General features: G+C 41.3%; 1 protein-coding gene across 2 annotated transcripts in view; it reads left to right on the top strand.

The window, feature by feature from the left end:
- The window catches only part of eps15 (epidermal growth factor receptor pathway substrate 15), a 69806-nt gene that overhangs the window by 1429 nt on the left and 52622 nt on the right, over window positions 1–15755 (top strand). For both annotated transcript variants that reach the window (XM_088599009.1, XM_088599010.1), the window contains exons 2-4: window positions 11932–11973; window positions 14199–14288; window positions 14955–15002. In XM_088599009.1, coding sequence (XP_088455135.1) covers window positions 11932–11973; window positions 14199–14288; window positions 14955–15002 — 180 coding nt within the window. The remainder of the gene's footprint in view (window positions 1–11931; window positions 11974–14198; window positions 14289–14954; window positions 15003–15755) is intronic.

Raw genomic sequence — 15755 nt, 5'->3', positions numbered from 1 at the left:
AGGGCCCCGACTAAACACAGACTTCGATTGGCTCTTCCTGTATAGTGTTGCCAAAGAAGAACTTGTCATTACAATGGCAGTCTGGTCAACAGGTATTGGGAGATCTGGGAGTGACTGATGAGTGATCTTAGATTATTCTTAAAACTTCCCTTGGTGAAGTGCGTATGCAAGCATAGGCCGTCCTGTGTATTGGCCTAGTTGTAAGGCATTTACAAATTAACATTTTGGCTGATTCATTAAAAATGAAGTTGTATTAATTTCTTCCCTACAAGTTCATCATTTACATTTGCCCAGCCCCAGTATTGTAGCGTTTTGAGGTTGGGGGTTCATTGTAAGATTCGGGAGGTCGGTACGCTCACCTGACGGTTGTCAGAGTCCTGGAGGCCAGACGGGTGAAGATGAGAGGCTGGTGCTATATAGTTCTCTTTATAACTCGCCTTCCCAGAGGGTGTGAAGGGACTGGTGAAAGGAGGTGCCCACTTGATGAGCCCTATAGAGTGTCCTGACTGTTTCACTCTGGACAGTCGTCAAACTACCGCTTAAAACTGGCTGATCGTTTGAGGGAAGTGTTCTTGCTTCTGGCATCAACAGCAAGGCCAGAGTTAAAGTGCCTGAAGGAAGGGAAGCACCAAGGTCACGTTAAGATCCTGACTTCGCTGTAACCTAATGTGGATGACAGCTAATTATAGGAGTACAAACAGAAGAAAATCTCCTGCTCTGTACTAACATCGCCTTTAATAAAGAGACAGGTATAATTAACTCCGTTATAGTTCAAGTAGGTAACTGCGTTAGCGTGGGTAGGCTGCAAAGGAACAGGTTAAAGTTTTATTCCATGCTGAAAAGAGAAGAAAGGAAACGCAACGTTTCGGCTGTGGAGCCTTAACACTCAAAGAAGGCTCCACGGCTGACACGTTAACTTTCTTCTCTTTTCAGCATGGCCTAACTCAGTTATCGCAGAAAGGTGTTGCCGTACTTAGGGGATTTTAATGCTGGTGCATTTCTTTTTGATGATAATTTGAAAATGTGAAGTGAGTGACAGGTCGGGTCTTATCGGACATTATTGTGAAGTTATTCGTAGTAATTTATGTTTAGAGCATCGCTTCATTTGTTTGTCACAGAGTAAAGTGGGTAGGTTAAGATATATCACACAACCTTGTGTTTCCTGTTTGTTTCTGATTGTGCAATGGATCTACCTAGATTGCTTTGGATTACGTAGTGTGCAGTCTCTTTCCATTAAAGTTTATGTTTGAATCTGAGCTCATTTATTGCACTGCCCAGAAAAAGCTTTTACCAGGCCATTTGGCTTTTCATACATATTTCATGTCATCGTCTGCCAATGTTATCTGTCTGCTAATTTCCCCTATTGGTTTTGGCAGTTCCCTGCAAATTCAGATGAGAGCGGAATCATGCACTATTAAAAATGGGTCTTGCTGTACTGTAATTATTGGAACAATTCAACTGCAGATAGGATGGGGGGGTCGACCAATATAGTGTCACAACAAAACAGGAGTTGCAGGAGCAAGACATTTTAGTTTGGGTTCACCAAGGCATGGGTTATTGGATGGCAAATGTTATTCTGAGGAGAATGTGCAGAGCAGTTTTTTATTGTCTGGTGGAGGTAAAATATAGTTTGAGATCCCTTTAAACGAATACATAATTATAGCAGGAAGCCTGCATTCATTCTGCCTAGCCTGTGGAGAGGACCAAGTGGCCAGAGCAAGTATACAGTATACAGTGAGTATTAAGTGACCAGGAGATAATGACTTGGGTGAATACATGGTAAGGGCATAAGGAGAGAGCCATCTCTTGTTTGGTAAGGATGTCTCTTCTGGGGAAAAAAGCCAAACTCTGGCAAAGCACAAGAGGTGTAATACTTTTCTCTCATTTGATTTTTTTTTTGTTATGGCAGTGTTGCATCGAGTGGACCAGATCAGCACTTCTCATCTACCGTATGGTCTGGCAGTGTTTTCTGTTATAATCGTCTTTGCCTGGAATACTCCCCTAAACATGCAAAGATCTTAAGATGAAGAGATCGCTTTCAGCAAATATGAATAAACAGCATGATAATGTGTAAGCCTGTGTATATGAATGGTTTTAGTTATTTTTAAGGCTTAATACAATCCAGAGCAAAATCTTCTGTCTTGGGAATCCTAGGGATTCGTCACAATCTCCGTTTTGACTGGTGCTTGCCATCTGCTGTGAAATACTGTACGGTTGGTGTCTAATTTAATCCAAGACTGCTTGCCTTACAAACACGATTTGCATGTAAAGGGCTCTTACTGCTGAAACTCCAGGTCAGCCCTGTTTTGAACCACCTAGCAACTGTCACCTGAAGAGATTCATCTGACCAGCATTACTCACGTAGGCATGCGCAACGCTGGTGAACTTCCCCAGGTCATTTCCTGACATTAAAATGAGTCGGCATTTATAGATGGTGTTTTTTTTCTGCAATACCTTTGGGCCCCAGTCAGATTACATTAAAGTGCCATCTCGCCAGTTTCAAACTTGCTGTTTGCTTGTAAGCAGGTTCTTGTTTCTTTCCAGTGAAACACCCAACTGGGTCTGTAATCTGGGATCAGGGGGTGCACTGAAGCTTTGTTTTAAAACTGCCTGTCGTTGGCATGGGAAACGAACCTGAGGCTGGAACTGAAATATAGAAAAGAGATCATGGTAACAATAACAGGAAGAAATAATTCAGATAAGAGCACAATAGAGAAGTGTTTAATGACAGGATTTGTTTAAAGCCTAGTTGTGTTTTTAGGAATCCTAACTACGCATGTATTCAAAGATCGTTATCGGAGGGGAACTGCAAGGGTCACAATGAGGCAATCGCAAGATGGGAGAAGTGCTCGTACTGTTTGATGACATGCTCACATCCTTATTCAGGGATAATAAGAACTGCAATAAAAGAGAGCTAGTCATGGAGAAGGCGTTTAACAGTTCCAGTACTTCACTTTCTTTTTCAGTGTTTCTGCCTTAGGTGCTGCTGGTTATGTTGTGTGAAAATGTCCCGTTACTTTCAGTAAACTATTTTTAAACACAAAATATTTGTTGCAAATGGGGGGGGGGGGGGGCATTTGGCTTTTCTAACTCATTTGGTTATTAAGCCCAGCAGGTATCTGAGAAATTTTAGAAAGCCACATACTATAGACCAACACGTAGAGATTAATTTCACACTGAAAAGGAGAAAAGAAAGCTGCGGGTTTTCAGGTATGTGAAAGAATGAAGGAAAGTTGACGTTTTCCTGGTCCTTGCTGCTCATACCCGAAGAAGGCTCCACAGCGAAAACATTTTCTCCTTTCTTTCTGCTGTGTTCCTTTTGCAGCTGGCATGCTGACACAGCTCCCCAGTCGCACATCCTAGAGAGTTCAGCTCATGAGACGGGACAAATTGTGCTGAGCGTTGTTTCATGTTCCTCTTTTAGTATCGGATATGACGAATGAATAAAAAGTCTTGAGTTAATTCAAAGGTGGTTGTGTGTAAGTTGTTAAAGTCTTCAGTTGTTGAAGCCAAGTGCTGATATAAAATTGAAAAGTAAATACCATTTACATTTTCATTTAATTTAAACTTTGTTAGAGGATTGTTATATTGTCTTTTAGTTAATATTAGTCCATTTGGTGCTCTTTTCTCCATTTTTCCAAAAGCATTCAGTCTGTTTAAATGTTATTATGGACTGTTATTTAATGGTTGGCATTTTAACTACAATAATAGAGTGAAAGGGATTAAACTCTCTGCTTAGTAATAAGGGGGATTATTTTCAATTACATTTTCCTTGATCTGTGCAGCTATTTAATCCTGTATTATTGGATCAGCGTCTGTGTATTAAACTCAGTCTGGTTCGTATTAGAAGAGATATTCTGATGGGCACTGATAGGTATTGAAAAGCTGCTTAGTTTGAAGAGCATCTAGATGCTGGGACGCCTCCTCTTGCAGTGAGTGTCTTAATGGCCAGTCAGAAATAAATGTCTGTGATTGCACTGCCGGCTTTTATAGAACTCGTGGATGATTCTGTGGCAGGGCTTTGGATATTCTGTGTTGGTTGCTGTTGAAATGTTGGCGTTTCAGAATGTGCTGTAGGATAATATGTAGGAAATCTCTGGGGGAATGGGGGCATCGTGCAGCACAATGACTGTAGCTGCCTGTTTCAGAATGATTAGAAACTTAGGACAGCGTAACACTGATGTGTGTCCCTCCCCCCATTTCCTCTTATTCCACTCTGGGCAGGTTTTTGGCAGAAGTACTAGACATGACTGAATAGAGACCCCCGCAGAAATAACAGACTGTCGTAGTTATAGATCAAATTTAGCAGTTATTAAAATGCATTGATTAAAATGACAAGTGGAGGTTTATTCCGTACTGGAAAGAGAAGAGAAACGCAACGTTTCGGCTGCAGAGCCTTCTTCAGGTGTCCAGGTATCCAGGTGTTGTTAAAAAGAAATCTATCCACTTAGGTTCTATATGCGCATCTGATTTTTGTTCTATATGCGCATCACAGGCTGCTTGAGGAATTCCTGGCCACAGTCCACTAGTGGGATGGCCCGGACTTGAGCTAGCAGTCCGGCTCATGAAGCTCGATGTCATCGTTAAACAACATCCAGGTGGATGCTGCACATTGGTGGTGGTGGAGGGGACTCCCCATTACCTGTAAAGCGCTTTGGGTGGAGTGTCCAGAAAAGCGCTATATAAGTGTAAGCACTTATAATTATTATTTATTATCATTCAGGAGCCCCATGACATTCAATTTTACAGAATCACCCTGAGCCCTTTGAAAGCATTGAGGATTTGTGTAGCTTGGATTTTATCAGGACATTGAAACAGCAGATTGCTTCAAGCTGTTGCTGTGCATCTTGCTATACTGCAGTCATTGGTTCCTCTGTGATTAAGTACTAATGGTCGAGTTTGGATGGTTGTTTAAGAAATGTACAGTGCAAAACTAAAGGCTGAGATGGGCTCCTTTTTTTTAAATCTCCGCCCTCTTTTTTTCTTCCTGCATGTAGCTAGTCACATCAAGTATAATGTGTTCTAGGACTAATGTCACCCCTTTCGATCTCCCCATTGATATGTAGGAAAAATATTAATGGATACTATTACAAGAATAGACTTGGAAAGCATAACTGTCCGATCCTGGCTCATCTATTTTTAGACATCTTTCTGAACGTCATCGTAATGTCCGAACATTGAGCTGTGCAGAGACAAACAAGTACATGCATGTGGAAGGGATGGTAATATCAGATAAAGCATCAAAATTAAGCTTTTTTTTGAATGAGCATTTTAAATATGGTAATAACTGCTGCATAAAGGGAAGATGGGTTTGATGCACGTTCCTTTTTATATTCTGAATAGTTAAAAGATTTGCATGAGTTGTTTTTTTTGGTTCAGACATCAGTGGTGGGAATCAGCTCAATATGAAATAATATTTTAACCTCTTGACTTCTAAGGACAGCACACGCATAACCATTTGTATCTGTATTTGATATGGATATTGCTTTGTGGAATTGGTATTTCTAAATATGTAATCTATCTTGAGTTCATTATACAACAGTTAAATTGTTACAGTGTTGATATTTCAATAAATATATATACATTTCTATTTTTCAAGTCCAGTTATGGATTTAAACAAAGAAGGAAAATAGATTTTTAGTTTTTTTCCTTAAAGAAAGCTTGGGCAAATGTTAGTATGCCTGTGGGGATCCTTGTTCTTATCCATCTAGGATGTACCCTGGACAGGACACCAGTCCATGGCAGGGCACACACAGACATGCACATACATTCACACTAGGGCCAGTCTTCCCAGAAGCCAGTTTACCTGCTGTACCAGTATGTTTTTGGACTGCAGGAGTAAACTCGCTTGAACACAGAGAGAACAAACTCCATGCAGGTAGCACTACAGGTTTGGAATTGAACCAAGGGCCCCAGTATTGCGAGGCAGTAATGCTAACCACTACACCATCCCTGCTGCCCTGTAGTTCCTATTTCTCTTTAAATTTAATTGCATGTGTACCATTTATTAAAATTGTGGCAGTGCCGTTTAGCATATTCATGTATTTTAATCACCAAAATAAAAGCAAAACTGGATACCGGATAAAACTGGGTACTGTTTACTTGCTTTTGTGATCTCTGACATCGGATTGTCTCCTTTTTGAGCCTGCTCACCCTTCTTGCGGCTTTTAATTTCATTGTCGGCAGGAAGAGAGGCGTCTGTTTGCAAAGCCATTGCTGACACTGGCGTATGAACTCAGCACAGGGAACGGTAGAGCTCAAGTGATTGAACAGGGTGCTGTGAAACAAGAACTGAACCAAATTCGTTCTCTGCCCCATTTAAGGACAACAACTCCTGCACTGAACAGAATGTCACAAAAAATGAATTGGGCATTCTGAGGAAAATGTCCAGGCGACTAGTATATGTGAGCAGGATTGTTCAGCTCTGCCATTTCTAAAATCTCCAGACTTCGGTTTGGTCGGGTCAGTGATTTGTTTATTTTTTTCTTTTCTAAAGTGTTATAGTTAACCCAAGAAGCCAGTCATTAGTATTTGCTCTTGATGGCTGGCAGCCATCATATTGTAGATTTGATGTGACGGATCTTTGCAGTTTTAACAAGTTGGGGCCCTGCGATGCTGTGGTTTTTCCGTTCTTCGCTCACTGTTGTGCGGACACAGAGCGCACACGCCCGCCCCAAAAGAGACAGCAGCCGCGATGCCGGCTTCAATCCAGCGCAGAGAATGGCTGTTTACTGCTGTACTGTTAAACACACAAAGCCTCTCAGTGTTCTGCTAATAAGCAGTTCCAGGCACACAATTGTTACCAAAGGAATAAGAGGGAGGAGGGAGCAGCAGAAGTTGTCCAAAATGTCAAGAAAAAAAAATGCTATGTGCTTTTTCAGAGAGCTTGGGAAAACAATCTGGGGGGGGGTCCCGTTCCTGTGATGGAATAAGACTGCACTTGCACAGCAGGGTGGATCTGTTCCGGGATTGTTTTTTCACTTCTAGTAAAACCCTAGATCATGACTTCTGTTGCAGTTGTTAGCATGAGTAAGCAAAAGTCAAATTGTGTTCGAGTTGCTTCCTAGGCCTAAAAGTAGCCTGCCTAAATGGCTGTCTATTTCATTTGTGTACCCTTCAACATGATCATAACACTCCATTATATGAAGCATAATCACTTTAAGTCTCCTTAAAGTCGTGTGCTAAATTAATAACAGGATGAAAATGACAGTGCTCCATGGAAGCTGTTAGATCACTATAGTCCTTTTCCTGGACTGAGTTAATTCAGTCTGATTTCTGAGGGCTGAGTGACTCATTTAGTTTCTATTAATGTCTCGGAGAACATTAATTTGAATGAAGTTGTTTGTGACTGATATGGTCTAGGCAAACGCCATACCATTTCGAGTTGTGAAAAGTTCAGAATGTGTGTAGTGTTTTTATGAAGTGAGTCTAGATAAAGTGAGGAACACCTGGGTAGTGTAAACATTTACAGCTTCAGATCAGAGGAGAATGTTCGTGGAGATGTAGTGGTCCCAGATTCAGCAATCTATTCAGTTGGTCAATGATTAAATGTCAATCAGTAGTCTTCCTCTTTTAAGCTTTGTTCATGGACAACTAGAGAAAGGAGAGAAGGGGGGAAAAACAGGGAGAGAACTGAGGAAGGAAAAGGCAAGAGAGAGGAATGGAGCTCCTTGTTCCAGATCACCTGGAAAGACCAGATAGGAGCTACGTATTTGAGCCTTGCTAAGAGAGCCTGCTATTCTGTGGTTTTAATGGAAATATGATTTCCTGTGTAAAGAATCCCTCAGTTAAAAATGGCTTTTCCTGGTTAGGGGGTGCATATTTAGAATAGGGAGATAGGCATCCAGGTTTGCAGAGGTAGAGATTTAACTGCTGGTTGTGTTCTGTTTGGTTTAGAAGGTTGCTTATTTTGGCCTTTTGTAAGATTTTGATAAGATTTTGAATACTTGATAAGTCTATGAGTGGTTCGGATGCTGGGTTATGATTATTTTGCTTGGCCATTTCCTGGTGTTTGTTATTTTTGTAACTCCCAATTTATAAACGTATCAATCTAAAATGTTGTGGGACATCAGAACTTGGATATAAAACCTCTAAAAGTACTGTTTGAATTTCTGAGTCTTCAGTATACGCTCTGTGCCAATTACTGCATTTTTATTAAACATGCTGTGATATGTTTATCTTGGTCATGTGTCAGGCTTGTTGTCTTTGACATCAGGGTTCTCTGCTAAAGCAAATTATTTTCATTTTCTTCCCGTGTTGTAAAAAAATCTGAAGGTAATTTTCATAAATGATTAATCTTTAAATTCTGTCCAGTAATTGAAAGAAGACAGTTATTTTGTTTTTCATGTAGACTTGAAACTCATCTTGTTCACTTGGTCATGATTGTATCGGATGCATAATTTGTGGAGGTCTTCTGTAGATTTCAGGCTGTTTTTTAAGCTCAATCAGAACTCAAGATTTCAGTTCGAGATGCTGCTCGTTCTTCCAGGAAGTCCAGCAGGCAGGGAGATAAGAGCATGCAACACGGTATCCGGCCTCTCTCCTTGTCCTGTGGGGCTCCATTTTGGAGATCTAGGGCCTCTTGTTTATTCAGCAGGAACTGAAAAGGAAATAGATTGCTGGCCACATCCTTTACAGATGGATTCACTTCAGCGGAAGCGATAGGATTGTCAGAGTGCTGCAACTGCTTCTTTTATTGCTCATTTCCGTCTTGTGCGAGAGCTTAGCCATTCACTGCAGCTTCCTCCTGTGATGTGATCTGACCCCTACCTGCTCGCCAGGTTTGTTGCCTCTTTGAAACCGAGAGCCTCTTTTCTGCTGCAGCCAAGATTAATTAGATCACAGGAAACAAATAACTGGTTTTCATTTCACAGCTGTCGGACCATGCATATAACATGTTTATAATCCAGAACTGGAGAGGTTTGAGTGAGTAACTCTGAGAAGATCAGTAGAGAAAGAGAGAGAGAGAGCGTTGTAGTTGAATGTTGAAAATCGGGACATCTGAATGTTGACAGGTCAGGCAGCAGGTACGGTAAGAAGTGGATTCTGTATCTGTTTCCAAAACAAAACATTGTTCTGAATATGATTCATATTTCCAGGCAAACCAGCTCTGTCAACAAGGAATAAAAATTAAGAGGAGAAAAAAAAGATCAGGGAGACCTCTTTAAATGCTAATTTTAGGAGGAGACAATGCACCATAGCTGGGCTCCCCTTTTTTAAGACTTATCAAGAGTATTAGCTTATTGGAAAAGCTCTAAAGGTGGTTTGTACAAAAGGTGAATGAGCATTACCTTGCTCTGTTGAGAGATTAATCTCCTTTAGACAGTTATGTGAGTGGTGTAATAGCTTTAAATATCCTAGGTTAAAAACTCGGCAAAAAATGCTGGATCACAGAAATGCTCAGTTAAATGCTTTTCTGTCTTTGAATAGACACAGCTACTGGATTAAAAAAATACATCTCATCCCACACTTATCAGCTATGCAAATGTGGCCGGAAATCTGATTTTTCAGTTCCCAGTTCCTGCTCAATTCTCCTGCTGTGCATAATTAAAGAAGACAGTTGCGTAAGGTTCCGATGGCAGATGAAAGGTCAAGAAGTGATAATAAGGAAAGCATTTGCTAATCCTGGAACTTCCTGGTCCATAGAAGTCACGATAAGGACCTATCAGTGGAGCCAGCACTGCGAAGAAGCCCTTGTTGAATTGTACCTGAACTTGGCTGGGCTCATCTATTGCATGATTCTGATTTTTTTAAACTGAGCAGAAAAATGATGGTGACGGCACATGTTAATGACTAAGCTGGTGGGGCTGGGGCAGACCTGTTCAATCAGGCTTGAGTGAAACCGTGTGTTTTATATCGGCAGGAAGTCTGCATGTACAGTAGGTGCAGTGAGTGCACACTTGACCCTGCTGGTATTTCCACCCCGTTGAGAGAGAGAGGTTGATATTGGAGGCTTAGCTCCTTTAACTCTGTAGCTCTGTCATGAGCTGCTGCAGATGTGAATGGGTGACCAGCAAACCACAAAGCACTGAACAGGAAGTAATGGCCAAGTGCTAAATACTCTTCAGTCTAAAAGGTTTCTGGTCGAGCATCTGTGGAGCTCATCCCCCAGAGACTCTAATTTTATCGGTGGGAAGTCATGAATGAACTGAGACCACGATGATGTCAGGGCAGTGCTGCAGTGCTTCAGCTTGTGAAGCTTTTTCTCATGGGGAGGTTTTGTTAGTTCACAATATCCTTGGTTAACAGGACTTATTTCTGAATTTTACATCTGGCTGTGAGGATTAAAGGATAAAAAGCAATTTTGTAATCATTAGGAAAGAAGGTTTGGTACACATTTCCGGTTGTTTTTTTGGCGCATTTACCTTGACTTCCTTGCAGTAGGAAGTTTGAGAGGTGCCTGTGCTTTTGATAAGGTGGCTCTCTAACTCATGGTACATCAACAGCCTACAGAAGGCCCTGTGACCACGTCAGCCCAGTTCTGACACTGGCTCCCCATTACTTAGCGTGTTCAGTTCAAAATTTTCTTTTTAACTTTTAAAGCCCTACACACCAGATCCCCACAACGCTTACACACCTACGTTCTACTGAGGTACACCTCTTACTAGTACTTTCTTCTGGGTACAAGCATCTCGGGGCGCGTGCTTTCAGCCACCTTTCTCCACAACTCCGGAACTCCCTTGGAAGTAAGATAAGATCACTTTATTAGCCATATACAGTTTCTTGCATTAGGAATTTGTCTTTTTGCATACCCCAGCTTGCCCTCCATGAGGCACACAGACAGGGAGAGAAGGTTGTGGTCTGAGCGCAGGGTCAGCCGTTGTACAGCACCTCTGGAGCAGCTGGAGTTAACCAATGATTCCTCTGCCAGCTGTTGGATTTGAACCGGCAACCTTCCAGCCACAGGCGCAGATCCTTAGCCACAGAGCCACCGCTTAGCCCATCAAAAAGTGCCACTCTTTGATAGTTTTTAAATCCAGAATAAAGACTTATGGACTTACCTTTAGTCAGACTTTTATTAAATGATTGCCTTTATTCCTTTCTCCACATTTTTTTCCTCCATCTTTATTTCTGCAAAATGTAATTTTGATTTATTTATCCCTTTTTGTTTTTGTTTTGCCCTGTAACAAGCCCCAAACACTGTTGGTGTACAGTATATACAGTAAAGGAACAAGTAATAGGTTTATTCCATGCTGAAAAAAAGAAGAAAGAGAACACAACGTTTCGGCCGTGGAGCCTTCTTCAGGTGTGAGCAAGAAGGCTCCACGGCCGAAACGTTGTGTTCTCTTTCTTCTTTTTTTCAGCATGGAATAAACCTATTACTTGTTCCTTTGCAGCCTACGCATGCTGACGCAGCTACCCACCTGAACTAGTATATACAGTATACTGTCAATGTGGATGGTTGTCCTCTATCTCTTGTGCAGTCAGAGCAGTGGATGTTGTGGTCTATCTTGCTTGGAGATTTTTTTTTCTAGAAATGATTGAACCATTCAGGTTGCTAGATATTTGTGTATAGATTTAATTCAGTTATCTTGAATTATACCTGGAAGTAGACAAAGTATAAATAGGGTAGGGAGCTGTGTCAGTGTGCAGTGCTGGCTGCGAGAGAGCAAGTCGGGTAATTCCAGGTTGTCAAGTCAAAAGGAGAACCTGAAGTGGACTCCATCGGTGATACTGGTCATTAGGCATTTATTAGTAGCTTTTATTTAGATTGGCTAATAGGCCAGAGGGTGAACTGCACGGAGTCATTCAGAACAGGTTTTCATGCTAAACATCACTATTCCAAGAGGTCAAGAAACATACCTGGGAGAAAGGGAGTGAGTCAGAGAAAAGCAGGGTCCGAACTCAGACCTCAGATATTTTCCATAACCTTTGAGCCTGAAATTCAAACTCCTTTCTGTATGATGAATGTGTTTTTTTCTGTCTCAACAGCTTTCAAGTGGAAATCCTGTCTATGACAAGTATTATCGGCAGGTAAGGGTCAATTTTTGGTGTCATGCTTCTTTTGTGATTAGTGCCTTTATATCCTCACGTACCGTATATCAGATGAGCAGCAGAGGTTTTGCTGAGGAGTCTTGACTTGTTTGAGTCATGCAGTGCTTCTGTGCACATGGAACCTTCTTATGAATTAATAATAACTCTCCTCTCATCTTCCTGTATGTCTTGAAATCAAGGGAGAGAAGGAAATTAGTGATAACCTCTAGTAACAAACATCTGAGTTTATTCCACCAGGCATTATGCCCCCCTCTTGTTGAATGCTAATTGAATTTAATTAAACCAGTTACATGCCCACAAGTGTGAAATACCTGTGTGAAAAATGGATATCAACAGTTGCCTTAAATACTTTCCCAATTATGACAATTTTTCTTCATTTTTAAAAAATTTTCCTGGTTGTGCAAGCTCATGAAGGTGCCAATTCATTGACTTTGTTTCTGCAGTTCCAGTGTTTTGAAGCATATGGATTATGCATTTAAAGAGTACAATCAATATAATCCGGACAGGACTCCAAAGTGGTTATTTTATACATGTGACTTTTTGCTTCCATTCATCCATTTAACTGCTTTATGTAATACATTGTCTCAGGTGTGCTGGAGCCTATTGATTTTTCGAAACTGAGCAGAAAAATGATGGTGATGAGTCATGTTAATGACTAGCTGTTTGGGCTGGGGCAGACCTGTTCAATCAGGCTTGAGTGAAGCCATGTTGCCTGCCCATGCAACAGGTGTAAGGCACTCTACGGATGTGTCCTACGTCTGCTCTGGTACATTGCTGGGATACAGTACAAAGACACAACCAGGCACACACAACAGGGCCGGTTTTCTCAAAAGTCAGTTAAACTACCAGGATGTCTTTGGATTATGGAAGAAAACCAAACCCAAGGAGCATGCCAGGAATTGAGCCCAGGGCCCCAGTTCTGCAAGCCAGCAATGCATCAGCACGGATAGGCTGCAAAGGAACAAGTAAAGGTTTATGCCTTGCTAAAAACAGGAAAAAAAATAAACACTGTGTTTCGGCTGTGGAGCCTTCTTCAGGTGTGTTAATTTTCTTCTCTTTTCAGCACAGAATAATACTAGCGCTTGGCCACTATGCCACTATGGTGCCCAAGCTTTTTGCTCCCATTTTACTGAATTGATTTATTCATTGCAAATGTAGCAAGTGACCTTATAGATGCAGAAAAAGCAAATTGGACGCTTTTTTTTTCTTTATCATAACTCTGAGAGTTAACTAAATTACCATCAGTCTTTCTCTGTAGCTGAAAGCTTTGGAAGATCTTTTGCATTGAGCATGTAAAAGATTCTCCACGTTTCCATGCTGTCCCTCGGATGTCATACATCAAGAAGCATGTGCATGTACGGACGAGAAGGAGCGACAAATGAGTCCGTGTCATCTGGTCTGGCCACCCCCACTTTCATGTGGACCAGTCTGGGCTGGTGGGCTGATGTTGCCAAGCTGCTGAGAGGGCAGCTGTTGAGCAGGTGGTGCTGGGAGAGCAGAAGGCAGGGCCTTCGGTTTTCCCCACCAGGGTCAGCCATGGAGAATGAAATTCTTCCAGAGTGCTTTTGCACTTCTCAAGTTACAGTATGTGCTTCCTCTGATGAACACTGCTACAACGTTGTGACCTAGGGTTGAGCAGATCTGTCTCCTTACAGTATAAACTGCTCTTCTCCTGTGATAAGTTTTAAATTAATCTAATTATAGTTTGACTAGACCCTAGACCTTCTCCTCAGCCATTGACAACTTGAGACCTAGAAATGGAGCTGTAGATCATCTTCTGACTCCTGAGTTGGTAACCCCTGAATTAACCCTTCAGGGAGGAAGGAAGGGAAGATAGTAGTGCTCCATAATTCATAGCTTCTTTTTATATCTGCAGTAATATCTGCAGTTTTTATTATTTAACAGGAAAGTAAGTTGAGAAACAAATACATTTACTGTGATGACCTGAAAAGTGCCTGTTTACAAAGAAGCCTTGCCCAGAGATGTGCTTTTAGTGTAGAATTTGAAGCCCCATTCTGGACTCCCTAACCACTACTCCACGCCATAGCCGCAAGCAAATCGACTGTGCCTTTTAATAAACTTTCTACAGTGGAAGATCACAAGACCCCTATTTTACCATGACTGGCTCTGATCCACCTCACACTGGAGTGATCCTGTCCAACAGCTGCTCCTTCTCCTCATGGCACCCCTCTTTTTTTCCTCAGGTAGACCCAGCTGGCAGTGGGCGTGTGGCAGCCACAGATGCTGCCCTGTTTCTGAAGAGGTCCGGCCTGGCTGACCTGGTGTTGGGGAAGGTAGGACCTGCTCCCTTAAATTTCTAGACTGGATCCATACGCCTAGCTGGTTAAATGGCCATTCGTTCCAGGTGTTTAACATTTGACAATACAGAAAGAGCTTCGACGTCAGTTCAACCTGTGGCTCTCCAGAAAAGGCATTTGCCACCTTTCACTATGAGAAAAGTCATATGGGTGCCTGCCTTTGTTATTCTTGCAACATTTGTGTTGTATATTCAGTTAGTATTGAGCCTTGTCATGGGAGAGTTTGTGGAGTCTCAGTTTGTGTGAAGATAAGACAGTGGTTGCTTGGTTGTCTGTGAAGACTTAATTAACGTTAATTCTAGGCTTTTCCTGCAATAAAGGACCACTGGCTTTTCTGTGTGCACTGGTTATAATGTTCTGGAGGATGGGATTTGAGCAGACTGTCCTTACATGAAATTAAGTTAAAACTGCAGGTATTGCAACCTTTATGGAAACTTTTCCTCATGGTTATCCTTGCAGGAATGTTTGATACCCATGCTGATTACTACCAAGAAGTATGTTACAGTTGAATGCCTCAGTGAGATTTGTGCCATTATGGAAAAACCGCTCAGTAGTTCTGCCGTTTATTATTTTTGGTTTGTGATTTCGGTTTTGATTCTTAAAGTAGAGCTTACTGTAAAATGTTCTTTTTTCCCCTTCTAGATATGGGATTTAGCAGATGCAGAACGAAAAGGCTTTCTAAACAAGCAGGTGTGTATTCACTTCTCACTTGTGTTTTCCAGGTATTTTTTTCACTTTTAGAAGATAAGCTGATCAATCTGTTACACTCTGCTGTCAGATGGGTTTCAGCCACTAAAATGGACTCCTGTTTGTTTCCCCCAAAAAATAATTGAATGAATGAGTTCCTTAGATGTTAAAGATATAAGAGAGAATTATCCAAGGGGCAATTTGTTTTACAACAGCAGACAATATAAAGAAAACCCAAAAACTACCAATACATATGTACTGTACATACATCAAAAGAATACGTTGTTTAGCAAGCTTTTAGCCATAGGTATAAATGAAAACCCCAACCTGTTCGCTCTTAAATTTCATTCTGAGGGGAGTAATTGGAATTTACTAAACAAAAGGTTGTGAAGGGTCCTCTAGGAATATGTTTTATACAAAATGCGTAACTGATAGACATTGGCATAGGGCCGAAAGGTCAGCACCAATTACTTTCGGGACAGTCTGACCATACTCCCCAATTTGTTCTGACTCCTCAGATTCAGATTTACAAATCGGGGTAAACATTTAGGTAGATTCAATAAAAGACTTGATAAAACACTATCAACAACAAATTAACAGCCTTAGAATTTTTAAGCTTCCTTAAGGAAAATTGACACCTTTGCCATTTTTTTGAAAATCAAATCAATGTATGCCTCAAAATTAACTTGCCATCCTGAACAGCAAGTTATATTTGTATGACATTTGTATGATTCACCCCGATGTGGGTTTGAGTGG

This window comes from Lepisosteus platostomus, chromosome 11, assembly GCF_059453375.1.
Source record: "Lepisosteus platostomus isolate fLepPlt1 chromosome 11, fLepPlt1.hap1, whole genome shotgun sequence".
In the NCBI taxonomy this organism is placed as follows: domain Eukaryota; kingdom Metazoa; phylum Chordata; class Actinopteri; order Semionotiformes; family Lepisosteidae; genus Lepisosteus; species Lepisosteus platostomus.
This window is presented reverse-complemented; position numbering and strand designations above follow the sequence as displayed.